General features: G+C 40.3%; 1 protein-coding gene and 1 pseudogene across 2 annotated transcripts in view; one reads left to right on the top strand and one right to left on the bottom strand.

Annotated features, from left to right (window-relative positions):
* The first annotated feature begins 1787 nt into the window (after positions 1-1787).
* On the top strand, positions 1788-10540 carry LOC145536207 (heterogeneous nuclear ribonucleoprotein A/B-like; annotated as a pseudogene). Its single transcript, XR_014075701.1, has 2 exons — positions 1788-6712; positions 8833-10540. The product of XR_014075701.1 is annotated as a heterogeneous nuclear ribonucleoprotein A/B-like (transcript).
* Positions 4183-27890, bottom strand: part of LOC145535594 (uncharacterized) — a 32443-nt gene continuing 8735 nt past the window's right edge. Inside the window, exons 3-5 of the mRNA XM_081564023.1 lie at positions 13381-13463; positions 13064-13201; positions 4183-11085 (exon numbers count right to left, since the gene is read on the bottom strand). Coding sequence (XP_081420149.1) covers positions 10911-11085; positions 13064-13201; positions 13381-13463 — 396 coding nt within the window. The 3' untranslated portion in view covers positions 4183-10910. The remainder of the gene's footprint in view (positions 11086-13063; positions 13202-13380; positions 13464-27890) is intronic.

Genomic DNA, 27890 nt, shown 5'->3' with positions numbered 1-27890 from the left:
GTCTCCTGCATTGCAGGCGGATTCTTTACCAGCTGAGCCACTAGGGAAGCCCCTAAGGGATAGTAAATGGGATCAGCAAATTCAAGCTTATGGAAATAGCCCTTTAGCAGTGAGAACATAGTTCCCAAAGGAAAAACAATAGAGCCACTTTTCCTACACCTGTGGTAACTTATCTATCTGAATATATATATATATAGATACAGTCTCTTCCAATAAAGTTCAGGTCCTCCTCACACAAATATCCATTAGGGAGGAAGTTAGCCCTCCTGAAAGCAATACTTCTATCTTCTGAGTTCATATTGGGACTCAATATGACCTTAAAGTACTTAATGCACTGAGGAGCTGGGTTATAAGAGGGTTCAATTGTACTATTTCAAATATTCAAAACCAAGCATAATCTCTGAGGTAAAATGCGTGATTTTGTGACTATTTGAGCATTGGTACAAGGGAGTAATTGGTTCAGAGAACACACTATAGGAGTAACTAGCATGCTTAGTTGCACTCAGATGAATGGGGTTGAAAGCTTCAAGTCCATGTCCTGCTGTTGTTTTTCAGCATGTGGTAATGCAAGGCAGGGAGCGGCAGCCCTAAACTTGTCAATAAAAACAAAACCAAAAATGAACAATTACGGACAAAACTCCAGTGACCGAAAAAGGGTAAAAAATGAGAATTTTAATATATAGTCAAAATATGCCTTGAAGATATCACACAGATTCAATGTTATGAAACTATCAAAGGCATAAGTGAATATTCTCTTGAGGAATTTCTAATCTAAGGATTTTTTTAAACCACTTTTTGTGGTACAATTTAGGAACAAGTGGGTTTTGTGGAATTTGTTTGGTGATGGTGGGGTAGCTCTCAATGCAGGGTAGATTTGGACCTGTGTTAATCTGAAGTACTTTTGCATTTCGTACAATTTAGGAACAAGTGGGTTTTGTGGAATTTGTCTGGTGATGGTGGGGTAGCTGTCAATTCAGGGTAGATTTGGACCTGTGTTAATCTGAAGTACTTTTTCATTTCCTCTAGTGATGATTTCAGAGAAGGCAATGGCACCCCACTCCAGTACTCTTGCCTGGAAAATCCCATGGACGGTGGAGCCTGGTAGGCTGCAGTCCATGGGGTCGCTGAGAGTCGGACATGACTGAGCGACCTCACTTTCACTTTTCACTTTCACGCATTGGAGAAGGAAATGGCAACCCACTCCAGTGTTCTTGCCTGGAGAATCCCAGGGACGGGGGAGCCTGGTGGGCTTCCATCTGCGGGGCCGCACAGAGTCGGCCATGACTAAAGCGACTTAGCAGCAGCAGCAGCAGCAGCAGTGATGACTTATTTCTAGGTCATGGGATCAAGAGGTGAATACCTGAGACCATAGAAAACCTTAAGTTGTATCAAAGAAGCATTGATAGGAGGAAAAATCAGGAAAGGTTTTTCATTACCTTTGCTGCAGAAACTCTGTGTGAGGGTTGTGATGGACCTGGGCTGCAGACCTGGTTGGGGCTGAGGTGAAGGGTCTAGAAAGCAGGGCTGGGAGCCTAAGGCCGGAGGCTGGGCTCACAGTCAGGTCTGGCCAGGGCTTGGGAAGCCCAGGCCTCTGCTCTGTCACACAGGCAAAGGAAGCTCACAGGGAAAGAAAACCTGACGTTTTGGTGACTTGCTTCACCTAGGTTTACATAGTGGTCTGTTAGTGGACTTCTGAAGGGCGAAAGAGCCACAAGAAACAAGGGAAATGAGAAAATGTTCTCATCTATTTCCAAGCTACAGCATGAATACCCAAGAACCTCCTTTTCTGTTTTTTTTTTTTTTTTTTTTTATTGAGGTATAACTGACATACATTAGTTTCAGGTGTAGAACATAATATTTGTTATTTGCATACATTACAAAATGATTACCACAAGTGTAGTTAACGTCCATCACCACATAGTTACAGATGATTATTTCTACTGATGAGAAGAAATTGATTTTTTGTTACTGTTGGTTTTGGGGGTATTTTTGGTCTACACTTTGTGCTTTTCATGATCTCAGTTCCCTGACCAGGTATTGAAATTGGGTCATGGCAGTGAAAGATCAGAATCCTAGCCACTAGACCACCAGGGAACTCCCAAGAAGAAACACTTAATATGTGCTTTTCCCTTTCTCTTTTGCAAATATAATAGACTTGCTTTCTGTAACTACTCCTGGGAATAGAGACCTAATGCTGGCCCAATAGCCCACTGTGGGCTCTGGTTGTTTAGGGAGGTACATTTTGTTGTTGGGGAGGTACACTGGTCCGTTTGAATTCTCCCAGCCTGGTGTGCTGCAGTCCATGGGGTCGCAAGGAGTTGGACACAACTAAGCGAATGAACTGAACTGAAAATGAGCTCAATTGGGCTTTCCTGTTGGATCACAAGCTAAAGAATCTTCGTGCAATGCAGGAGTCCTGGGTTCAATCCCTGGGTTGGGAAGATGCCCTGAAGGAGGAAATGGCACCCCACTCCACTATTCTTGCCTAAAAAGTTCCATGGACGGAGGACCCTGGTGGGCTACAGTCCACGACATTGCAAAGATTTGGACACGACTGAGAGACTAACACTTTGTTTCAAAACGAGCTCTATTACACTGGTCTTCTTTATGTACTCATGTAGAGAAAGGATCCTAAATCCTAAAATTACAGAGCAAAAATGAGGAGTCAGGAAAGCAGAGGAGGCTATACTGTCAGGATTTATAGTCTAGAAACTTCCAAAATGATTAAATGCAATGTAAACACCAGTAACTAAGATGCTGAGTGGATGGTGTGGTTTAATTGACACGATTTTGTTAATAGTTGCCAGACATCCTGGGAAAAGGCTTTCGTGTGACCCCTACCTCCACAGTTGTAATAATTTTTTTTTTATTGAGGTACAATTGACATACATTATTTTCTAGGGTTCCAGAATCACTACAGATGGTGACTGCAGCCATGAAATGAAAAGACAATTGCTCCTTTGGAAGAAAAGCTAAGACCAACCTAGACAGCATATTAAAAAGTAGAGTCATCATGTATATTATCATATGTGAAACAGAACACCATTCCATGTTCGATGCATGAGACAAGGGTTTAGGGCCGGGGCAATGGGAAGACCCAGAGGGATGGGATGGGGAGGGATGTGGGTGGGGGGTCCAGGAAGCGGAACACATGTAAACCCATGGCTGATTCATGTCAATGTATGGCAAAAACTATTACAATATTGTAAAGTAATTAGCCCCCAACTAAAATAAATAAATTTTTTAAAAAATAAAAAAAAAAATAAATAAAAAGCAGAGTCATTACTTTGCCAACAAAGATCCGTCTAGTCAAAGCTATGGTTTTTCCAGTAGTCATGGATGGATGTGAGAGTTGGACCATAAAGACAGCAGAGCGCAGAAGAATTAATCCTTTTGAACTGTGGTGTTGGAGAAGACTCTTGAGAGTCCCTTGGGGTGCCAGGAGATCAAACCAGTGAATCCTAAGGAAATCAGTACTGAATATTCATTGGAAGGACTGATGTTGAAGCTGAAGCTCCAATACTTTGGCCACCTGAAGGGAAGACCTGACTCATTGGAAAAGACCCTGATGATGGGAAAGATTGAAGGGAGGAGAAGTAGACGACAGAGGATGAAATGGTTGGATGGCATCACCGACTCAATGGACTGAGTTTGAGGAAGCTTCGGGAGTTGGTGATAGGCAGGGTAGCCTGGCATGCTGCAGTCCATGGGTCACAAAAGTCGGTCACGCCTGAGCGACTGTAATGAATGGAACTGACATACATTAGCTTCAGGTGTATAACACAGTGATTCAGTTATCTTATATACTCTGAAATGATCACAATAAGTCTAGTTAACATCGTCACCACACCAAAATTTTTCTTATAATGAGAACTTTTAATAGCTACTCGCTTAACAACTTTCAAATAGAAAATACAAATATTATTAACTGTAGTTACCACACTGTACATTACACATTCCCCCTGTGACTTAAGTTTGTACCTTTGAACCCCTTGACCATTTCTCCCACCTCCGGCAACCACCAATCTGTTCTTTTGTGTGAGTTTTTTCTTTTAAAATTTTTTGGCGGATTGTTTTCATAGTTGTCCATGTAATAGTGAGGTCATACAGTATCTATCTTTATGACTTATTTCACTTAGCATAATGCCCTCAAGGTTCATCTATGTTGTAGCATATTCAAGATTTCTTTTTTGTGGCTGGATGTATTCCACTGCATATACAGGCATATTTCACTTATTGTGCTTGACTTTACTGCACTTTGCAGATAATGTGTTTTTTACACATTGAGGTTTGTGGCCACCTTGTATCTAGCAAGTGTACTGGTGCCATTTGTCCAAGAGCATTTGCTCACTTCTTGCCTCTGTCACATTTTGGCAATTTTGGCAATATTTCAAGCTTTTTCATCATTGTTATATTTGTTATGGTGATCTATGATCAGTGATCTCTTACTACTGCAAAAATATTCCACCTTGCTGAAGGCGCAGATGATGGTTAACGTTTTTTAGCAGTAGTTTTAAATTAGGGTATTTATGCTGTTTTCTAAGACATAATGATTTTGCACAATTAATAGACTACAAATACAGTGTAAAAATGACATTTATATGTATTGGGAAAACAAGAAATTCGTGTGGATGACTTTGTAGTGCTATTTGCTTCACTGCTGTGGTCTGGAACCAAACTCACAGTATCTCTGAGCCGTGCCTGTATACACATGTTCTTTGTCCCTGCATCTGTGGATAGACAGTGAGGTTGTTTCCTTATCTGGCTATTGCAAGTAATGCTGCAGTGAGCACGGGGGTGCCACACTGTGGTTGACCTTGTTCTAAAACGCCTAGTTCCACTCTCCTGCCTTAGAACACTTGATGATGTTGGGATCTCCTAGGTGAGGAGAAGGGCTGTAGGACTTATGGTGTTTCACCACTCCAGGCAACATCACCATCCATCTAGAATCCTGAACCTGAGGGTAGAACCGAATCAGCTGACAGTGTCCTGAGCCCACAAAAGCTGGAGGGTGGGGACAGGTTGGCGTATGCAGAAATGACGGTGGTCTGCCTCTTTCCCTCCAAATTACTGGCTGGGAAGAAACTGAGTTGGAATGGAGTTGAACCTAGTTAGGTGAACTTTCCTTAGCATTCAAGACTAAAATATTAAGGCAGTATCCAGAGCTTCAGCAACTCTCATGTCCCAGTAAGACAAGTCACAAGCCCCCTGAACCCCCTTGCCAGACCACCTTTCTAACTCTCAAGAGGTTAGGTGGATAAAAGATCCCCTCAGTCATCGTTCTGTCTATAAAGCCAACATGTTCCTTCCTATTATTTATTTAGTTCAGACTGAAGATGGGCTTTTAAAATAGGTGCTGTTTCCCTCACTATGACTTTGAAAGGGGTTGAGTTTTTATCATGCTCAGCTCCCCTCAAAGACCAGGGTAACACTGTCCATAGCCAGGAGGGAGAGAACGGCTGGACTGCTGTTAGAGCACTAACATTTCTTTACCCTTTTACCAGGCAAAGCATTGACAGCAAGGACACGGTACTGTTCGCCAACGGGCTTACATGTAGGACCCGGAAAATAATCCAAGACAACTAAAAGTGAGAGGACAAGAGCAAAGAGTAAGCCTAGACCAGAGCTTGGCACGTAGAGTCTACCAACATGAAGGATGGGCTGGAGGGAGGGATGCAGCATTAGCCTTCCTATGAGGTTTTAGCAATAAAATAGTTTCTTCCATTTCATCACCAGCATATAGATTTGCATGTTGTGTTTTTCTCTTAACTGCTCAAGGCTTACGAATGGGAGGGCCAAGTGTTGGTGATATCAGAGGGCTGTAATTCTCAGACATATGTCCCCTGTGGCCATGGGTCACCCTCTCGTCCTAATCCTGGATGGACCCCATAGGGCCACATTGTTTTCGGGTCCAACTGGAATTGGGTGCTTCTGCTGCCACTGCAGCCCCAAACACCCAGGCCCCCCATGCCATCCTTGCCTCCTCCACCTGTGCCTTCCTTTGTGTTAGGTTGGTTTAGCCTGGCAAGGGCCCATGTCTACAGCATTCATTTTGTAGCCCCTTTCTTGAAAGACCTGTTTTCTATGACAGTTTTTCTAAAGTGTTTCTCTGCCAGATTCAAGTTTTTCATAGCATCTTAAGAACACTTCATCAAATGCCTGATGGATGAACTGAATAAATGAAAACAGAACACTGGAGGCGGCGGCACCGCGCGGCCGGGGCGAGCTGTAGAGTCGGTGGGTTCCTGTCGCTGCGGAGGCGGAATTGGAGAGCGCGAGGTCGCAGCGGCTCCGTCGTAGACGGGGGAGAGGCCCGGCAGCGCGAGCGTGAGCGCAGCCGAGCCCGCGGTGCCTTCTCGGCGGGTGGGGACGAGCGGGCCCCGCGGCGTCATTGGCGGCGAGGAGCCACGCGCCTCGGCCTAGCATGTGGGAAGCAGGTGAAGAGCAGCCCATGGAGACAACCGGAGCCACCGAGAACGGACATGAGGCTGCCCCTGAAGGCGAGTCGCCGGCCGGGACCGGGACCGGCGTCACAGCGGGCGCTGGAGGCGGCAGCGCGGCGCCCCAGGCCGGCAACCAGAACGGTGCTGAGGGCGACCAGATCAGCGCCAGCAAGAATGAGGAGGACGCGGGGAAAATGTTCGTTGGTGGCCTGAGCTGGGATACCAGCAAAACGGACCTAAAAGATTATTTTACCAAATTTGGAGAGGTTGTTGGCTGTACACCAACAACCTCTCCAAATTTGGTAAAATAATCTTTAAATTGAAGAAAGTAGGGAAAACCACTAGACCATTCAGGTATGACCTAGATCAAATCCCTTATGAGTATACAGTGGAAGTGACAAATAGATTTAAGGGTCTAGACCTGATAGACAGAGTGCCTGATGAACTATGGACAGAGGTTCGTGACATTGTACAGGAGACAGGGATCAAGAAAATCCCCATGGAAAAGAAGTGCAAAAAAGCAAAATGGCTGTCTGAGGAGGTCTTACAGATAGCTTGGAAGAGAAGAGAAGCGAAAAGCAAAGGAGAAAAGGAAAGATATTCCGATCTGAATGCAGAGTTCCACAGAATAGCAAGGAGAGATAAGAAAGCCTTCCTCAGCGATCAGTGAAAAGAAAGAGAGGAAAACAACAGATTGGGAAAGACTAGAGATCTCTTCAAGAAAATTAGAGATACCAAAGGAACATTTCATGCAAAGATGGGCTCGATAAAGGACAGAAATGGTATGGACCTAACAGAAGCAGAAGATATTAAGAAGAGGTGGCAAGAATACACAGAAGAACGGTACAAAAAAGACCTTCATGACCCAGATGATTACGATGGTGTGATCACTCACCTAGAGCCAGACATCCTGGAATGTGAAGTCAAGCGGGCCTTAGGAAGCATCACTACCAACAAAGCTAGTGGAGGTGATGGAATTCCAGTTGAGCTATTTCAAATCCTCAAAGGTGATGCTGTGAAAGTGCTGCACTCACTATGCCAGCAAATTTGGAAAACTCAGCAGTGGCCACAGGACTGGAAGAGGTCAGTCTTCGTTCCAATCCCAAAGAAAGGCAATGCCAAAGAATGCTCAAACTACCGCACAATTGCACTCATCTCACATGCTAGTAAAGTAATGCTTAAAATTCTCCAAGCCAGGCTTCAGCAATACATGAACCGTGAACTTCCAGATGTTCAAGCTGGTTTTAGAAAAGGCAGAGGAACCAGAGATCAAATTGCCAACATCCGCTGGATCATCGAAAAAGCAAGAGTTCCAGAAAAACAACTATTTCTCCTTTATTGACTATGCTAAAGCCTTTGACTGTGTGGATCACAATAAACTGTGGAAAATTCTTCAAGAGATGGGAATACCAGACCATCTGACCTGTCTCTTGAGAAACCTGTATGCAGGTCAGGAAGCAACAGTTAGAACTGGACATGGAACAACAGACTGGTTCCAAATAGGAAAAAGAGTCCGTCAAGGCTGTATATTGTCACCCTGCTTATTTAACTTATATGCAGAGTACATCATGAGAAACGCTGGGCTGGAAGAAACACAAGCTGGAATCAAGATTGCCGGGAGAAATATCAATAACCTCAGATATGCGGATGACACCACCCTTACGGCAGAAAGTGAAGAAGAACTGAAGAGCCTCTTGATGAAGGTCAAAGAGGAGAGTGAAAAAGTTGGCTTAAAGCTCTACGTTCAGAAAACTAAGATCATGGCATCTGGTCCCATCACTTCATGGGAAATAGATGGGGAAACAGTGGAAACAGTGTCAGACTTTATTTTTTTGGGCTCGAAAATCACTGCTGATGGTGATTGCAGCCATGAAATTAAAAGACGCTTACTCCTTGGAAGGAAGGTTATGGCCAACCTAGATAGCATATTTAAAAGCAGAGACATTACTTTGCCAACAAAAGTCTGTCTAGTCAAGGCTATGGTTTTGCCAGTGGTCATGTATGGATGTGAGAGTTGGATGGTGAAGAAAGCTGAGCGCCGAAGAATTGATGCTTTTGAACTGTGGTGTTGGAGAAGACTCTTGAGAGTCCCTTGGACTGCAAGGAGATCCAATCAATCCATCCTAAAAGAGATCAATCCTGGGTGTTCATTGGAAGGTCTGATGTTGAAGCTGAAACTCCAGTACTTTGGGCACCTCATGCGAAGGGTTGACTCATTGGAAAAGACCCTAATGCTGGGTAGGATTGGGGGCGGGAGGAGAAGGGGACGACAGAGGATGAGATGGTTGGATGCCATCACCGACTCGATGGACATGGGTTTGGGTAGACTCCGGGAGTTGGTGATGGACAGATAGGCCTGGCGTGCTGCAACTCACGGGGTAGCAAAGAGTCGGACACGACTGAGCGACTGAACTGAACTGTTGGCTGTACAATAAAAATGGATCCCAACACTGGCTGGTCAAGAGGGTTTGGATTTCTCCTCTTCAAAGGTGCAGCCAGTGTGGAGAAGGTTCTAGACCAGAAGGAGCACAGGCTGGATGGCCGTGTCATTGACCCCAAAAAAGCCATGGCCATCAAGAAAGACCCAGTAAAGAAAATTTTTGTAGGGGGTCTGAATCCTGAAGCCACTGAGGAGAAGATAAGGGAGTACTTCGGCGAGTTTGGGGAGATTGAAGCCATTGAGCTTCCAATGGATCCAAAGTCGAACAAAAGACGAGGCTTTGTTTTCATCACCTTTAAAGAAGAAGAACCTGTGAAGAAAGTTCTGGAGAAAAAGTTGCACACCATCAGTGGAAGTAAGTGTGAAATCAAGGTGGCTCAGCCCAAAGAGGTTTATCAACAGCAGCAGCATGGCTCTGGGGGTCGTGGGAATCGCAATCGAGGGAACCGAGGCAGTGGTGGTGACGGCGGAAGTGGAGGTCAGGGTAGTACAAATTACGGGAAGAGCCAGCGACGCGGTGGCCATCAGAATAACTACAAGCCATACTGAGGCTTCAGCAGGAGTGCCTGACTGACCACACACGCTTTGTTTCGGTATCAAGTGAACACGATTATATACCAAATTTAACTTGGCAAACTTTCTATCCCATGTGCATCTTATTTAAAATTTCCTCCCTGGAAATCACTCTCCTGTTTAATATTTCCAGAGCTCTAGTTGTTTAGGCAGCATGTGGTATCTCAAGAGGCCAGAGCAGCATTATGGGCTGATTTTTATTACCGGGTTACCCAGAACCAGATTGGAGGGTCTGCTTCCTGCTGCCGCTCTGCAGCCTGGACCTGTGGACCCTGGTTGTAAAGAGTAAATTGTACCTTAGAAAACCAGTGTCACCTTTTTATCACCTTTTAGTATTATATTATTTGTGTCATACATTTCCTATAATGGAAGTGTTAATTTTACTGTACTTTTTGGTACCTTTCAGGAATCTAATGTATTGTAAGGTATTTTACACGTGTCCTGATTTTGCCACGACCTGGATATTGAAGCTATCCAAGCTTTTGAAATAAAAATTTAAAAACCGAAAAAAAGAACACTTTTTATAGGCCGTTTTGGGGGTATTTTCAGAAAAGATGTGAATTCTCTTGTTTACCTATTTCTATTTGCCAAATGGGGTTAGTACTGTATGGATAAGAATTGCTGGGGGCTTCCCTGGTGGTGCAGTGGTTAAGAATTGGCCTGCCAGTGCAGTGTACATGGGTCCGATCCCTTGCCTGGGAAGATCCCACGTGCCGCAGAGTAACAAGTCCCATGTGCTACAACGACTGAGCCTGAGGGCTGCAACTACTGCAGCCTGCATGCTCTAGGGCCCATGCTCCGCAATTAGAAGCCACCATATGAGAAGCCTCCACACCACAACTAGAGAGTAGCCCCTGCTTGCTGCATCTAGAGAAAGCCCATGAGAACTAATGAAGACCAAGCCCAGCCAAAAGTTAATAAATAAAACTGTTGTCAAAAAGAAAAAAAAGAATTGGTAAGGAATGTCAACCTGGTCCCTTTTCATAAGGTGACATCCCTGAGTCACTATCACTAGGCCGTCACTTCTCAGACACATGTAGGTGAAAGATGGGGTGGGGAAAGTCTCGAGAGAGAGAATGCTGTGCTGCAAAACGGGGCCGAGCTCCATTCCTGATGAAGAGTTCAGGCACGAGCCTGGACTCTAAAGGAATTTTCCTAAGAAACTACTGTTCATAGGATTTTCTGGGAAGGCAGCATCCTAACATCCCCCTACTTTTGTTCTAGATGCTCCAAATTCTGTTCACTGCTCTTCCTTTATGTGGAGGATAGAGGGGAACAAACCATTCTGGCCCAAAGGAACTGCTGCTTCAAAGGAAACACAGGAGACTCCATCAAGCCCAGAAAGGCTCTTCTCCCTTTTCTCCCCTGCCCCCACCACAGGAGCCATATTATTGTGTCATCTCCGGCTCAGGAGTGACAATCATGCCTTCAAAGGTATTCTGTCTCATTCAGAATCACTGAGAGGACCCCAGTGCCTGACGATTAAATGCTGAAAGGGAACCTTTCCATTCAGTGCTGCGGGAAGCAAGAGGGCGGCCCTGCTTAATAGTCCAGATGAATGGATCATTGAAAAGAAGCAGCGAGACCTCGGCTTTCTTCATGCCGTCTTCCTCATGTGACACTGCCAGGCTACAAACAAAAAGAAAAATGAACTGAGGAGTTACCGTCAAATTTTTGGGCACAGTAATGGTAATAAGTTTATGTTGAAAAAAGAAATGTCTATCTTTTAGAGAAACATAGTGAGTTGTTTATACATGAAATGATACGTGGGTTTTGTTTCACAATAAATGGGGAATGCTGACAACTTTCCGAAAATTGATAATTGTTCAAGTTGGTGATATGTACATGGTAGATCATTACACTATTCTCCATACTTGTATATATATTTGACCTTTTCCATAATAAAACTTAAAGAAAAAAACCTGGTCATTGTGTTTCCTTTTCTTTTGTTGGGCTTTTTTTTTTTTTGCCTTCCTTTTGTATCCAGATCTGAAATTCTAAACACATTACAATTGATAAACCGTTTAGCTCTAAAACGTTAATATCTTTGACCTGATAGATATGCTTTTGCTGCCCAATTTGCTATATCACAGAGATTCTTTCATTCAAACATTTACATCATGAAACGTGCTAGGCAGTGGAAGCATAGAAATTAAAGTTACACTGGGTATTAGATGATATAAGGGATTATTAACTTATTGGCTGAGTTAATGCTATTGTAGTTATGAAAATGCCATTTTTTAATGAGTTGCATACTGAAATACTTAGTGTATTTTACCTGGAATATCTCAAGGACAAGAAAAAATCCCTATCTGAAGCAAATGTCAAAATGCTAACAGATGTTATATCTGAGTGAGTGACAAGCACTGTAGATGGCATTAATGACACTACTCCCTTCACTTTCAGGGATGTTTGAGTATCTTCATGCTGTGTGTGATTGGGGGGATGCTTTCCAGGAGCTCAGTCTAGTGGAGGAGACAGAGGGAAGGGGGTCAGGAGAATCTGAGTGACAGGGAAGTAGGGAGGGAGGGGGTGCTCTGGGTACAAGAGGAGTCTCAACATCAGACTGATTTGGGGAGGGTGGGTGAGAAATGGTTGACCATGAAAAGGTGACTCTTAAGCCAGTTCTTTCTAAAGTCAGTTTTATTACAAAAGTAATGCGTGTCCATCCATGCAGTGAGTAGCCAAGCCTTGTGCAAGCAGAGACCGGCACTGTAGGCAGCCGGACTCTGTACCACATGGCAGAGTCAGGAGAAAGGACGTGCAAGATGAGGAGACGAAAGTCACTCTCAGACCACACTGGACAATGCAGGAGAGCGACAGTGTACGTGTGATGAGAGATCCACCGATCAACAGGGGTCTGACTTGACCCTGAGGCCACGGAGAGCTATGGGAGGATTTTAAGCAGGGACTGCCATGCTGCTGTGCTTCAGGAAAACTCAGTCTTCCAGCAGGAAGGAAGAAAGGTAACATCAGGGGAAGGGGGTCTGTCTGTAATGTGTCCCCAGAGGAGGCACCCTCTGTCGATCGCCAGCCAGGGGAGGGCACAAAAAGGGGGCTTTGTTGTGATGCAGCCCCATAGGAAGTGTCTTCCAGAAATCAGCTGCTGGCCTGAAGGGTCCCCTATGTTGTGCCTCTTTGAAAATCGCACAAAGCTGCCCACTGAATGTGAGAATCTCTCAAAAGAGCCGCTCCACTGGGCTGATGCAGCCCCCTATGGCCTGGTTTGGCACCACACGTCTCACGGACTGACCCCAACTTGGTTGGGTGCCACAGGCCTTGTGCAGCTACACACCACCACTCTGGAGTCACACCGCTTAGCTCTGAATCCCACCTGTGTGACCTTGGGTTCGGGCGGTACTTATAACCTGCTCGGGCCCTCTGTCTCCCCAACTCTAAGATGCGTCCTACAGTGACTGTGTGGAGCACACAGCAATGGTGATATCAGGCACCTAGCAGGGTCCCTGACAGAAAGTCAGTGCGTGTTCAAAACCCTTGGCTATTAAAAAAAGAAAAAAAAAAAACTCTTGGCTATTATTAAGAACCTTCTTCTAATATTAAGTTTTACTTCTTGAAAGCAAGGTGGGCAGAATATTGGCTTTCTCACCACTGGAGTCTGTCAGAATCAGAGTCGCTGTCACTATCGTCACAATGCTTCTTGTGTTTTCTTTTAGATGACTTTTTCTTCTTCCTTTCCTTGGATCTTTCTTTTGAATGACCAGACTTCTTTTTTTCTTGTTTTCTTCTGCATAAAATATAAATAAAGTTTTATTGGGAATCTTCAATGCCAAAGCGTTACTGCCCACAATATAAGGAACTACTCCTCCCAAAGACAAGCTTCCAAAGAGTGCATTAGTGATGTGCACACAAATGTCACCTCCTCTCCCCCACACCTGCACTAAAGTGTCATTAAGAATGACATACTTGGGGGACTTCCTTGGCAGTCCAGTGGTTAAGCTCTGTACTTCCACTGCAGGGAACGCCGGTTCAATCCCTGGTGGCGGAAGCTAACATCCCACATGCCATGCAGCATGGAAAAAGAGAGAGAGAGAGACAGAGAGAGAGAGAGACATAAAGAGAGGTTTAAAGAATTATCAAGAGAATTAATGACAAAAATGATTAATGTCCTCCAGGATTAAGGTACCTAAGAGGCTGTCTGACCAAATCCCCGTCCCCCTCAAAGGCAGGCTGGCTGATAGAGCAGCCCCAGCTCTGTCTACCTGCTCCTCCTTCTCTATTCCAACCCAGTGGTAGAAGAGGGGCCACATGTGAAAGCGCAGTGAGTGGAACCACTTCATCATCAGGCCAGCGCAGAGCTTGTCACGGAGTGACACTGAGCAATTCCACCCCGGTTTGACTTCTTTTAAAAGGGGGATGATGATAGTGATGAGGGAGCAGGTAGAAACAGGATAAATCAAGTACAACCTCAAGTACAGCACTCATGGTTGGGAGCTCTTCTTAATATTCAGGATATTCACGTGCCCCAAGACACCTGTAAACAGCTCTTGTACAACCATAAAACCCTCAGTCTGGCCTGGCTTTCGTGTGGCACTTCTCAGTGGAGAAAGGGAATTCCAGAAGTTAGAGGAGAGACAGAGGGGGAGGGGAGGGGAGGGGAGGGGAGGGGTGGGGTGGGGTGGAGAGCAGGGAGGGGAGGGAGATGAGGTGCAGGAGAGAAGGGCAGCGATGGGGAAGATGGAAACTCTTCCTGATCTACAACACAGGCCCAAGTAAAGGGCAAACATGCCCCATTGTAGGGTGCCTGCAGCCAGAGGTGGGGAGCTGAGTCCAGCCCTGTATGCAGAGCTCCACAGTTACCATCACCATCAAAGGAACGGCCCCTTGCCCCACTCTTCAAGGTTGAGTTGCCTATGTAGATTTGGGGGGATAAAAACTCGATTTCAATTCTATCTATTAAAAAAGAATTAAGTATTTCACTTAGATCTACTAAGCAATGTCATGGGTGTTTTACATGCTCTGCTTCATTTAATTAAAAAAAAAGAAACTCTACGAAGAAGGTGTTATCAACATTCCCATTTTACAAATGAGGAAACTGAGAAACAGGCGTTATTAAAGTTACAAGTTACTGAAAGAGATGCTTTTTGGAAAGTGTATGAATCTATACTTAGTAAACATTGTGGGAAAGGGCATTATCTATCTAGATTCTTGGGGAAAAACTCGTTTTCAATATTCTGTATTGAAAACAACAAAATTAAGTATGTTACTTAGATCAAAGCAATGTCCTTGGTGTTTTAGATGATTGGGTCCACTTAATAGACAAGAAAATCTACGAAGAAGGTGTTATCAACATTCCCATTTTATAGATGAGGAAACTGAGGCACAGAGGTATTAAAAAAGTTAATAGTAAGTGAAGGAGATACTTTCTGGTCAGTAAATTTATGTATACTTAGTAAACTTTGTGGAAAGGGCACTGGTACATAGATTGTCAGGGAAATAAAACTCAATTTCCAATCTATTTAAAAAAACAGAATTAAGTTTGTTGCTTAGATCTCTGAAGCAATGTACTCAGTGTTTTACACGCTCTGCTTAATTTAGTTAACAAAAATCTACAGGGAACGTGTTATCAACATTCCCATATTACAGATGAGGAAACTGAGGCACTGAGGCATTAATGAAGTAACTAGTAAGTGAAAGAGATGCTTTTGGGTGAGCATGTTCATGTTCATGCATACTTAATAAACTTTGTGGGAAAGGGCATTATCTATCTAGATTGTCGGGGGATAAAATCGACATCTATACTCTCTATTAAACTTGGTCGGAAAGGGAATTGTGTATCAAGTTTGCTGGGGGAAAATACTCGATTTCAGATCTGTATTAAAAAAAAAATCAAAACTAAGTATGTTACTTAGATCTACTAAGCTTTTCCTGGGTGTTTTATATGCTCTGCTTCATTAAAAAAACTTACTTGAAAGTGTTAACCATATTCCCATTTTATAGATAAGGAAACTGAGGCACAGAGGCATTAATAATGTTATTAGTAATTGAAACAGATGCGTTTTGGTAAGTGTATTTATCTATACAAGTAAACATTGTCGGAAGTGGTTTGTCCACCTAGATTGTTGGGGTAAAAGACGACTTCTATACTCTCTCTTGAAAAAAACAAAATTAAGTCTGTTACTTAGCTCTAATAAGCAATGTCCTGGGTCTTTAACATGCTCTGCTTTAATTAATTAAATAGAAAATCTACAAGAAGCTGTTATCAACAATCCCCAATTTATAGATGAAGAAACTGAGGCAATGAGGCATTAATGAACTTACCAGTAAGTAAAAGAGATGCTTTTTGGTGAACATTTTTAATCTATATTTACTAAACTTTGTGGGAAAGGGCATTGTGTATCTAGACTTCTGGGGAAAGTTACTCGATTTCAATTCCGTTCCAAAAAAAAATCAAATTAAGTATGCTCTTTAGATCTACTAAGCAATGTCCTGTGTGTTTTACATGCTCTGGTTCAGTCAATTAAATAAAAATAGACAAGGAAGGTATATCAAAATTCCCATTTCATAGATGAGAAAACTGAGGCACAGAGGCATTAATGAAGTTACCAAAGTGAATGAGATGCTTTTGATGAGTGTATTTATCGGAACTTTGGAAACTTTGTGTTAATGGGCATTAACTGTCTACATAAAACTCAATTTGAATTCTATTTAAAAAAACCCAAAATTAAGTATGTTACTTAGCTCTACTAAACAATAATCTCAGTGTTTGAATTGCTCTGTTTCATTTAATTAAAATATCAATTAGGAGGGTGTTATCAGCATTCCCAAATTATAGATGAGGAATTTGAGGCAAGGGGTATTAATGAATTTACTAACAAGTGAAAGAGATGCTATTTGATGAACATATTTATAGACATTTAGTAAAATTTTCACAAAAGGTTACTGACTATCTAGATTGTTTGTGAAAGAAACTCAATTTCAATTCAATATAAAAAAGTTAACTATGTCACTTAGATATACTATTCAATGTCCTTAGTGTTTCACATGATTGGGTCCATTTAATTAAAAAATATATGAGGAAGGTGTTATCAATATTCCCATTTTATAGATGAGGAACCTCAGGCATAGAGGGATTAAAAAGTTAATAAGTGAAAGAGATTCTTTTTGGTCAGCAAATTTATGTATACATTTTAAAGTTTGTGGAAAGGGCATTGTCTATCTAGATTGTTGGTGGGAAAATAACTCGATTTCCAATCCATCTATTAAAAAAAAGTATTAAGTATGTTACTTAGATCTACGAAGCATGTCCTGGGTGCTTTCCATGCTCTGTTTAATTTACTTTAAAAAATCTACCAGGAAGGTGTTATCAACATTCCCATTTTATACATGAGGAAACTGAGGCACAGAGGCATTATTGAATTCAGTAGTAAGCGACAGACACGGTTCTTGGTGAGCGTACTTATCTGTACTTTGTAAACTTTGCAGGAAAGGGCCTTGTCTATCTAGATTGTTGGGGGAGAAAATCTCGACCTCAATTCTATTACAAAAAATTAACACATGTAAACCCATGGCTGATTCATGTCAATGTATGGCAAAAACTATTACAATATTGTAAAGTAATTAGCACCCAACTAAAATAAATAAATTTATTAAAAAAAAATTAAATATGTCGCTGTATCTGTTAAGCAATGTTCTTGGTGTATATATGCTCTGCTTCATTTAATTAAAAAGGAAATCTACAAGGAAGGTTTGATCAACATTCCCATTTTATAAATGAGGAAACTGAGGCACAGAGACATTATTAAAGTTACAAGTTACTGAAAGATGCTTTTTGGACAGTGTATTTGTCTATCCTCAGTAAATTTTGTGGGAAAGGGCATTATCTATCTAGATTATTGGTGGGGGGGTATACTTGCTTTCAATTCTTTGTACAAAAAAAAAATTATGTATGTTACCTAAATCTAAGCAATGTCCAGGTGTTTTACATGCTCATCTTCATTTAACTTAAAAGAAAATCTACAAGGAAAGTGTTATCAACATTCTCATTTATGGATGAGGAAACTAAGCACAGGGGCATTAATGAAATTACTAGTAACTGAAAGAGGTGCTTTTTGGTGAATGTATTTATAATTAGTAAACTTTGCGGGAAAGGGCATTGTGTATCTAGTTTGTTGGGGGAAACTACTCGATTTCAGGTCTATATATAAAAAAAAATCAAAACTAAGTATGTTACTTATATCTACTAAGCTTACCCTCGGTGTTTTACATGCTCAACTTTGTTTAATTAAAAGAAACATCTACCTGAAGGTGTTATCAACATTCCCATTTTAGAGATGAGGAAACTGAGCCACAGAGGCATTAGTGAATTCACTAGTAAGTGACAGACATGCTTCTTGGTGAGCGTATTTATCTATACTTAGTAAACTTTGTAGGAAAAGCCACTGTTCATTTAGATTGTTGGGGAAAAATACTCGATTTCAATTTTGTCTAATAAAAAGAAAAAGCAATTCATTTAGATCTAGTAAGCAATGCCCTGGGTATTTTACATGCTCAGTTCAGTTCAAACGCTCGGTCGTGTCCAATTCTTTGCGACCCCATGGAGTGCAGCACGCCAGGCCTCCCTGTCCATCACCAACTCCCGGAGCTTGCTCAAATTCATGTCCCATCGAGTCAGTGATGCTATCCAATCATCTCATCCTCTCTGGTCCCCTTCTCCTCCTGCCTTCAATCTTTCCCAGCATCAGGGTCTTTTCCAAAGAGGCATTTCTTCCCTTCAGGTGACCAAAGTACTGGAGTTTCAACTTCAGCATCAGTCCTTCCAATGAATATTTGGCACTGATGTCCTTTAGCATGGACTGGCTGGATGCTATGCTACATTTAATTTTTAAAAAAAAATCTATGAAGAATGTGTTATCAACATTCCCATTTTATAGATGAGGAAACTGAGGCACAGAGGCATTAATGATTTCCTAGTAAGTGCCAGAGATGCTTCTTGGTGAGTGTATTTATATATACTTAGTAAACTTTCTAGAAAAGAGCACTGTCAATCTAGATTGTTAGGTAAATACACTTGATTTCAATTCTATATGAAAAAAAGAAAAATTCAGTATGTTACTTAGATTTATGAAGCAATACCCTGGATGTTTCACATGCTTTACTTCATTTAATTAAATAAATATCGACAAGGAAGGTGCTATCAACATTCCCATTTCATAGATGAGGAAACTGAGGCACAGAGGCATTAATGAAGTTACCAAAGTGAATGAGAAGCTTTTAGGTGAGCATATTTATCGAAACTTTGTAAATCTGTGGTAAAGGGAATTAACTATCTAGATTGAGGGTGATATAAAACTTGACTTCAATTCACTCTTAAAAAAAAAAAATTGAGTATGTTACTTAGATCCCCTAAACAATGTCCTGGGTGTTTTACATGCTCTGCTTCAGTTAATTGAACAGAAAATAAACCACGAAGGTGTTATCAACATTCTCAAATTTAAGATGAGGAATCTGAGGCACAGAGGCATTAATGAAGTTAATAGCAAGTGAAAGAGATGTTTTTTGTTGAGCGTATTTGTCTATATGTAGAAAACTCTGTGGGAAAGGGCATTTTCTATCTAGATTATTGGGGGAATAGACCTGCTTTCATATCTATATATTTAAAAAATAAATATTTATTTAGATCTACTAACCAATGTCCTGGGTTTTTACATGCTCTGCTTCATTTAATAAAAAAAAAAAAATCAACTAGGAAGGTGCTGTCAACATTCCCATTTTATAGATGGAGAAACTGAGGCTAGAGTCCTTAGTGAAGTTACTACTAAGGGAAAGAGATGCTTTTTGGTGAGCATTTTTATTAATCAGTTCAGTTCAGTTGCACAGTCCTGTCCGACTCTTTGCAACCCCATGGACTGAAGCATGCCAGGCTTCCCTGTCCATCACCAACTCCTGGAGTTTACCCAAACTCATGTCCACTGAGTCAGTGATGGCATCCAACCATCTCATCCTCTGTCGTCCCTTTCTCCTCCTGTCTTCCATCTTTCCCAGCATCAGGGTCTTTTCAAGTGAGTCAGCTCTTCACATCAGGTGGCCAAATTATTGGAGTTTCAGCTTCAACGTCATTCCTTCCAATGAACATTCAGGATTGATTTCCTTTAGGATGCACTGGTTGGATCTCCTTGCAGTCCAAGGAACTCTCAACAGTCTTCTCCAACACCACAGTTCAAAAGCATCAATTCTTCGGTGCTCAGCTTTCTTTATAGTCCAACTCTCACATCCATACATGACTACTGGAAAAACCATAGCCTTGACTAGACGGACCTTTGTTGACAAAGTAATGTCTCTGCTCTTTAACATGCTGTCTAGATTGGTCATAACTTTCCTGCCAAGGAGTAAGCGTCCTTTAATTTCATGGCTGCAGTCACCATCTGCAGTTATTTTGCAGCCCCCAAAATAAAGTCTGCACATTGGAAGTGGTCAAACAGGAGATGGCAAGAGTGCTTGCTTTTCGTGAGCATATTTAACTATGAAAGGGTGAGTCTGTCCAGATTGTTGGGGGAAAAAACTCGATGTCAATTCTCTCTATTAAAACAAAAAAATTTAAGTGTGTTACTTAGACCTACTAAGCTATATTCTGGGTGTTTTACATGCTCTTCTTCATTTAATCAAAAAGAAAATCTATGAGGAAGGTGTTATCAACTTTCCCATCTTATAGATGAGGAATCTGAGGTACAGAGGCTTTATCAAATTTACTAGTAAGTGAAAGAAATGATTTTGGTGAGCATTATTTATCTATACTTAGTAAACATTGTGTGAAAGGGCATGGTCTATCTAGATTTTGGGGGGAAAATTACTCTTTCAATTCTATTTTAAAAAACTAAGTATGCTACTTAGATCTACTAACAAATATCCTGGGTGTTTTACATGCTCTGCTTCATTAAATTGAAAAGAAAATCTACAAGGAAGGTGTTATCAACATTCCCATTTTACAGATTTTACAGGAAACTGAGGCACAGAGGCAGTAATGAAGTTACAAGAAGTGAAACGGATGATTTCTTTGAGAGCAGATTTATCTACATGCAGTAAACTTTCTTGAAAAGGGCATTGTCTGTCTAGATTGTTGGAAAAAAAAAACTCAATTTCAACTCTCTTTTATAAAAAAAAGAAATTAAGTATTTCACTTAGATCTACTAAGTAACATCCTGGATGTGTCATATGCTCCGTTTCATTTAACTGAAAAAAATCAAAAATAGGAAGGTGTTATCAACACTCCCATTTTATAGATGAGTAAAGTGAGGCACAGAAGCATTAATGAAGTTACTACTAAGTGAAAGAGATGCTTTACGGGGAGCATATTTATGGACAGATAGTAAATTTTGCAGAAACGGCATTGTCTCTAGATTGTTGGTGAAAACAGTTCAATGTCATCTCCATCCACTAGAAAAAAAACAAAATTGAGTATGATACTTAGATCTACTAAGCAAAGTCCGTCTTGTTTTACCTGCTTCCCTGCATTTAATTAAAAAGAAAAATGACACGGAACGTGTTATCAACGTTCCCATTTTATAGATGAGGAAACTGAGGTTCAGAGGTATTAATGAAGTTACTAGAAAGTGAAAGAGATGCTTTCTGGTGAGTGTATGGACCTAGACTCACTAAACTTTATGGGAAAGTGCATTGTCGGTCCAGATTATTGGGGGAAAAAACTCGATTTCAACTCTCTCTTCTAAAAAAAAAAAAAACAAAATTAAGTATGCTACTTACATTTCTAAGCATGTCCTTGTTGTTTAACAGGCTCTCCTTCATTTAATTAAAAAAAATCTACGAGGAAGGTGTTTTCAACATTCCCATTTTAAACATGAGGAAACTGAGGCACAGCGGCATTAGTGAACTTAACAGTAGGTGAAAGATGCTTTTTGATGAGCGTATTTATCTATAATTAGAAAACTTCGTAGAAAAGGGCTTTTTCTATCTAGAACCCACTTTCAAATCTACCTATTAACAATATTAAATATGTTATTTAGATCTACTAAGCAATGTCCTGTGTATTTTACATGCTTTGCTTCACTTAATTAAAAAATCAACTAGGAAGGTGTTATCAACATTCCCAATTTATAGATAAGGAAACTGAGGCAAAGGGGCATTAATGATATAACTAGTAAGTGGAAGAGATGCTATTTGGTGAACGTACTTATGGACATTTAGTAAAATTTCACAAAAGGTCACTGGCTATCTAGATCGTTGGCAAATAAAACTCAATTTCAATTCTATCGAAAAAAAAAAAAAACACCTGAATTAAGTGTGTTACTTAGATCTACTATGCAATGTCCTTGGTGTTTTATGTGATTAACTCCATCTAATTAAAACCAAAATCTTCGAGGAATGTGTTATCAACATTCCCATTTTATAGATGAGGAACCTGAGGCACAGAGGGATTAAAAAGTTAATAATAAGTGAAAGAGATTCTTTTTGGTCAGCATTGTTTATGTATACTTAGTAAAGTTTGTGGAAAGGTCAAAGTCTGTCTAGATTGTCAGGAAAAAAACTTGATTTCCAATCTGTCTATTAAAAAAAAACCAGAATTAAGTATACTACTTACATCTGTGAATCAATTTCCTGGGTGTTTTCCATGCTCTGCTTAATTTACTTTAAAAAATCTACAAGGAAGGTGTTATCAACATTCCCATTTTATACATGAGGACACTGAAGCACAGAGGTATTAATGAAGTTACTAGTAAGTGAAAGAGATGCTTTTTGGTGAGCATATTTATCTATACTTAGTAAACTTTTTGGGAAAAGACTATCCAGAATGTTGGGGAAAAATACTTGTTTTCAATTCCATCTACTAAAAAAGTAAACAGAATTAAGTATGTTACTTAGATCTACTAAGCAATGTCCTGGGTGTTTTACATGCTCTGCTTCATTTAATTAAAAAGAAAATCTACAAGGAAGGTGTTAGCAACATTCCCATTTTACAGACAGGGAAACAGGCTAGAGGCATTAATGAAGTTATTAGTGAGTGAAAGAGATATGTTTTGGTGAGGTATTTAATGACACTTTGCAAAATTCATGAGAATTGGCTTTGACTATCTAGATTGTGAGGAAATAAATCCAGATTTCAATTCTATTAAAAAAAAAAAACAAATTAAGTATGTTACTTAGATCTACTAAGCAATGTCCTGGGTATTTTACATGCTCTTCTTCATTTACTTAAAAAGAAAATCTATGAGGAATATGTTATCAACATTCCCATTTTATAGATGAGGGAACTGAGGTACAGAGGCATCAATGAAGTTACTAGCGAGTGCAAGAGATCCTTTTTTTTTTGAGAGCATATTTATCTACACTCAGTAAACTTTGTGGAAAGTGCACTGTCTATCTAGAATGTTGCGGGGGAAAAAATCAATTTCAGTTATCTCTATTAAAAAGAAAAAACAAAATTAAGTATGTTACTTAGACTACTAAGCAATGTCCTTGGTGTTTAACAGGGTCTGCTTCATTTAATTGAAAAGAAAATCTACGAGGAAATTGTTATCAATATTCCCATTTATACTTCAGAAGACTGAGGCATTAATGAAGTTTCTAGTAAGGAAAGAGATGCTTTTGCTAACCATATTTACCTATACTTAGTAAACTTTGTGGGAAAGGGCATCATCTATCTAGAATGTTTGTGGAAAAAAAAAAAAACTTGATTTCAATTCTATTAAAAATAAACAAAATTAAGTATGTTACTTAATTCTACTAAGCTTGTCCTCAGTGTTTTACATGCTCTGCTTCATTTAATTACAAATAAAATGTACGAGGAAGGTGTTATCACCATTGGCATTTTATAGATGAGGAAACTGAGACCCAGAGACATTAATGGCGTTACTAGTTGGGGAAATACATGCTTTTTGGTGAGCATATTTATCTATTTAGAAAACTTTGTGGGAAAGGGCATTCTCTGGCTAGATTGTTGGGGGAAAAAACCCAATTTCAATTCTCTCTATTAAAAAAAGAAAGTGTGTTGCTTAGATCTTCTAAGCAATGTCCTGGTTGTTTTACACGCTCTTCTTCATTTAATCAAAAAGAAAATCTAGGAGGAAGGTGTTATCAACATTCCCATTTTATATATGAGGAAACTGAGGCACAGAGGCATTAAGAAAGTTATTAGTAAGTGAAAGATGATGTACTGGTGAGCATACTTATCTATACTTAATAAACTTTGTTGGTATGGGAACTGTCTATTAGATTTTTGGGGAAAAAAATCAATTTGAATTTTATTTAAAAAAATTAAGTATGTTACTTAACTCTACTAAGAATGTCCTGGGTATTTTACATGCTCTTATTTCATTTAATTAAAAATAAAAATCAGTAAGGTAAAAGAAAATCTACAAGGCTGTGGGGAAAAATAAAGATTTTAACACTCTTAAAAAAAACCAATATTATGTATGTTAGTTAGATCTCCTAAGCAATGGTGGCTGTTTTACATGTTAAGCTTCATTTAATTAAAAAGAAAATGTAGGAGGAAGGTGTTGTCAATATTCCCATTTTATAGATGAGGAACCTGAGGCACAGAGACTTAATGAGTCACTAGTAAATGAAAGTTTTATTGGTTAGTGTATTTATCGACAGTTAGTAAACTTTTTGGGAAAGGGCATCGTCTATCTAGATTATTGGGGGGGGGACTTGATTTCAATTCTATCTATTAAAAAAAAAAACTTAATGTTACTTAGAGCTACTAAGTGATGTCCTGGGTGTTTTACATGCTCTGCTTCATTCAATTAAATTGAAAATCCACGAGCAGAGTATTATCAATGTTCCCATTTTATAGATGAGGAAACTGAGGTGCAGAGGCATTAATGAAGTTACAAGTAAGTGAAAAAGATGGGTTTTTCGTGAGAGTATTTATCTATACCCAGGAAACTTGTGGGAAAGGGGTTTTTCTATCTAGATTGCTGGGGCAAAAAAAACTCGATTTCAATATTATTTTAAAAAAAAACAAAATTAAGTATGTTCCTTAGATCTACTAAGAAATGTCCTCGGTGTTTTATATGCTCTGCTTCATTTATGGAATTTAGAAAGATGGCAACGATAACCCTGTATGTGAGACAGCAAAAGAGACACAGATGTATAGAATAGTCTTTCGGACTCTGTGGGAGAGGGCGAGGGTGGGATGATTTGGGAGAATGGCATTGAAACATGTATATTATCATATGTGAAACAAATCGCCAGTCCAGGTCTGATGCATGAGACAGGGTGCTCGGGGCTGGTGCACTGGGATGACCCAGAGGGATGGGATGGGGAGGGAGGTGGCAGGGGGGTTCAGGATGGGGAACACATGTACACCCGTGGTGGATTCATGTCAATGTATGGCAAAACCAAAACAATATTGTAAAGTAATTAGCCTCCAATTAAAATAAATAAATTTATATTAAAAAAATAAAAAGAAAATCTGTGAGGACGGTGTTATCAACATTCTCACTTTATAGATGAGGAAAGTGAGGCACAGAGGCATTAATGAAGTTAACTAGTAATTGAAAGAGATGCTTTTTGGTGAGTGTATTTATCTATACCTAGTAAAGCTTGTGGGAGAGGGCATTGTCTAGCTAGATTGTTGGGGGAAGAAAACTCCATTTCTATTCTCTCTATTAAAAACAAAACAAAACTTAAGTTTTTGAATTTTCCAAAAATCAAAATTTGTCTTACTCTATTTCTTCCCTAAATTTTAAAGTATTTGCACTTTTTTGTCACGTAGGCAAAATAAGCACACTCTACTCCTCTCATTCTGTCGTTTTCAGCATGTTATTCCTCCACCATAATCACAGCCCTAGAAAGGAGGTTAATTTGGACTAGCACAAAGGGGGCAGAAGAAAACCCTGAACTCACTGTTACTCAATTTTTGTGCAGAGAGCAAGTGAAGTAGGCACTCTGCCCTCTTGAATAGTTCCATTCTTAAAGTTTTGATCACAGAATTGGGCTCAATATTCTCTCTCTCCTAATTCTGTATTAATAATCATTCTGGTCAACTTTGCCGACAAAGGATCGTCTAGCCAAAGCTATGGTTTTTCCAGTAGTCATGTATGGAGTTGGACTATAAAGAAAGCTGAGCGCCAAAGAATTGATGCTTTTGAACTGTGGTGTTGGAGAAGACTCTTGAGAGTCCCTTGGACTGCAAGGAGATCCAACCAGTCCATCCTAAAGGAAATCAGTCCTGAATATTCATTGGAAGGACTGATGCTGAAGCTGAAGCTCCAGTACTTTGGCCACCTGATGCAAAGAACTGACTCATTGGAAAAGACCCTGATGCTGGGAAAGATTGAAGGCGGGAGGAGAAGGGGACGACAGAGGATCAGATGGTTGGATCGCATCACCAACTCAATGGACATGAGTTTGAGCAAACTCCGGGAGTTGGTGATGGACAGGGAAGCCAGGAGTGCTGCAGTCCATGGGGTTGCAAAGAGTCGGACTCGACTGAGTGACTGAACTGAACTGAACTGGTCAACTTTCTACATGTGGAGTATATAGTATGTCATGGCAAAGAGATTTATGGACTTATTTCATCTGTAGAGTTTGAACACTACTTGCATCCCCTGAAGGTGGTAGGAATCACTACTAATTTCATGGCAAAAGAAAAGCAACATCAATATGATTAACTGATCATATTTAGTTTGAGAGCCAGAAATCCCTACTCCCTAACTCATTTAATGCAACAGTCCATTTGGCCCCAAACACAACATATTCTTGTGAGTTTCTATTGCCTCTTATGTACAAACTGCTGACTGTGGAGAAACTTGATCAAAACATCAAATATTACCAGAGAAGCCGAGTTTGTGCCCTTTACAACCACTGATGAAGTACCTTAGCCTGGCCTCCGCTTGATGCCTTGCATATGGTCATCTGTCTTCCTGACTACGACTTCATATGACTTATTTGTAAATTCAAGCAAATGTGCTTCTGACTGGCACTGATACATCACTGATGCCAAAATATCAGAGAGGATGAAGCATAAGGACATTTTTTTTTGATTAAGATGGAAAATATTACAGATTTATGGGTGATGACAATCACCATAATATCTTCATATAATCAGTATCTTCCCATGCCTCCCTTCACTAAATTTTATGACCTCAAAATTTATTCAAAGAAATCGTATTTTTTTGCTGAACCAAAAGGTAATAATAGTGGGTATAAGTGAGGATGGGGCTGGTTGCCTGAACAATCCAGCTCTGACTGTTCACTTGCTGGATTTCCACTGATTTTCAACGACCACTTACAGAGCCATAATGCACAGAACAACTATTGATGTCCCATTGATACTGATGTGATTTCCACTAGTGGACTGGGGGCAGTACAGCCTACAGGCATTAGTAGCTAAAGGTTATGCATAATGTATAATACAGGACAATGAAATAGCAGAAAGAAATTTGCATGGGAAGCAGAAGCAGTAAATCGTTCCAGTGAAAGATCTTACTTGGGTTACACAGCAACTGCAAGGGGGGAAAAAAACAACCCCATGATCCTTACAGACTCAGCAACAGTTGAGAGTGAAATGGTTTACTATTTTGAAATATAATACTTTTTTTTATTTCAACCACAGAAAGCCATTTAAAAATCATCTTGTGTGTTACAGTTGTTATCTGACATTTTTCACCTGAATGCCTATTTATGAATTCCTACTCTACCCTCCCGAGGTGGTCCATGATACGGCATAGATGGAGTGGAGGAAGAGATTTTAACCTATTTATCCAAAGTCCCATAATGTCCAGTTCATGACAGAAGTCAGAACAAAGTTACAGTGTTTGCCATTAATATCTCCTCATCTTGAACCCACTCAACCTACTGTACTTGCATTTAACCTGATATTTCTGCATTTTCAAAGTCTCATGGTAAATCATTTCAATAGATACTCTCACCAATCCACACATCTTAGTTGCAGTAACCATTGCAATGGATTGTCTGGTAAATCTAACTTAATTTGTGATTTAATAAGAAAAATAAAACATGGTGGATTTACTTAGTAGTGAAAGTGAAAGTCCTTCACTTGTGCCCAACTCCTTGTGACCCCATGGACTATAGCCTGACAGGCTTTTTGTTCTAAGAGCAAATGTAGTAAACGTGAGTGATTTCAGCTCCACAGACATCTGCTAGACATATCATTTAACTAAAAGCGAATATCTGACAAGTTTTCAACCTCCATTGTTGACAACTCCACCTCCTAGAAGGTAGAGAAAATGATAAAGAGACTTGCTTGTCTCACTGACTAAAAAAGAGAAATTGGTGAACTGAAGGTGACAGAAACTTTTAGAGAAAGCAACCATTTTAGCTGAAACTCCCTAAGTACTCTATAAAGCAAGATCCTAGACTTTAGGAAAGTGGTTTTCTACACCGAAGTAGGTATGATTACGTGCCTGGAGACAGTGAAAAAAAGGAGATGAATAAAGAGTCAGCTGGGAGATGTGCTGGCTATTGAAACCAGGGTGCCTCTACTGGGTGCTCTC

This window comes from Giraffa tippelskirchi, chromosome X (genome assembly GCF_054371585.1).
Source record: "Giraffa tippelskirchi isolate mGirTip1 chromosome X, T2T-mGirTip1v1.2.pri, whole genome shotgun sequence".
NCBI lineage: Eukaryota > Metazoa > Chordata > Mammalia > Artiodactyla > Giraffidae > Giraffa > Giraffa tippelskirchi.
Note: the sequence above shows the minus strand (reverse complement) of the source record. Positions and strands in the feature narration are given on the sequence as shown.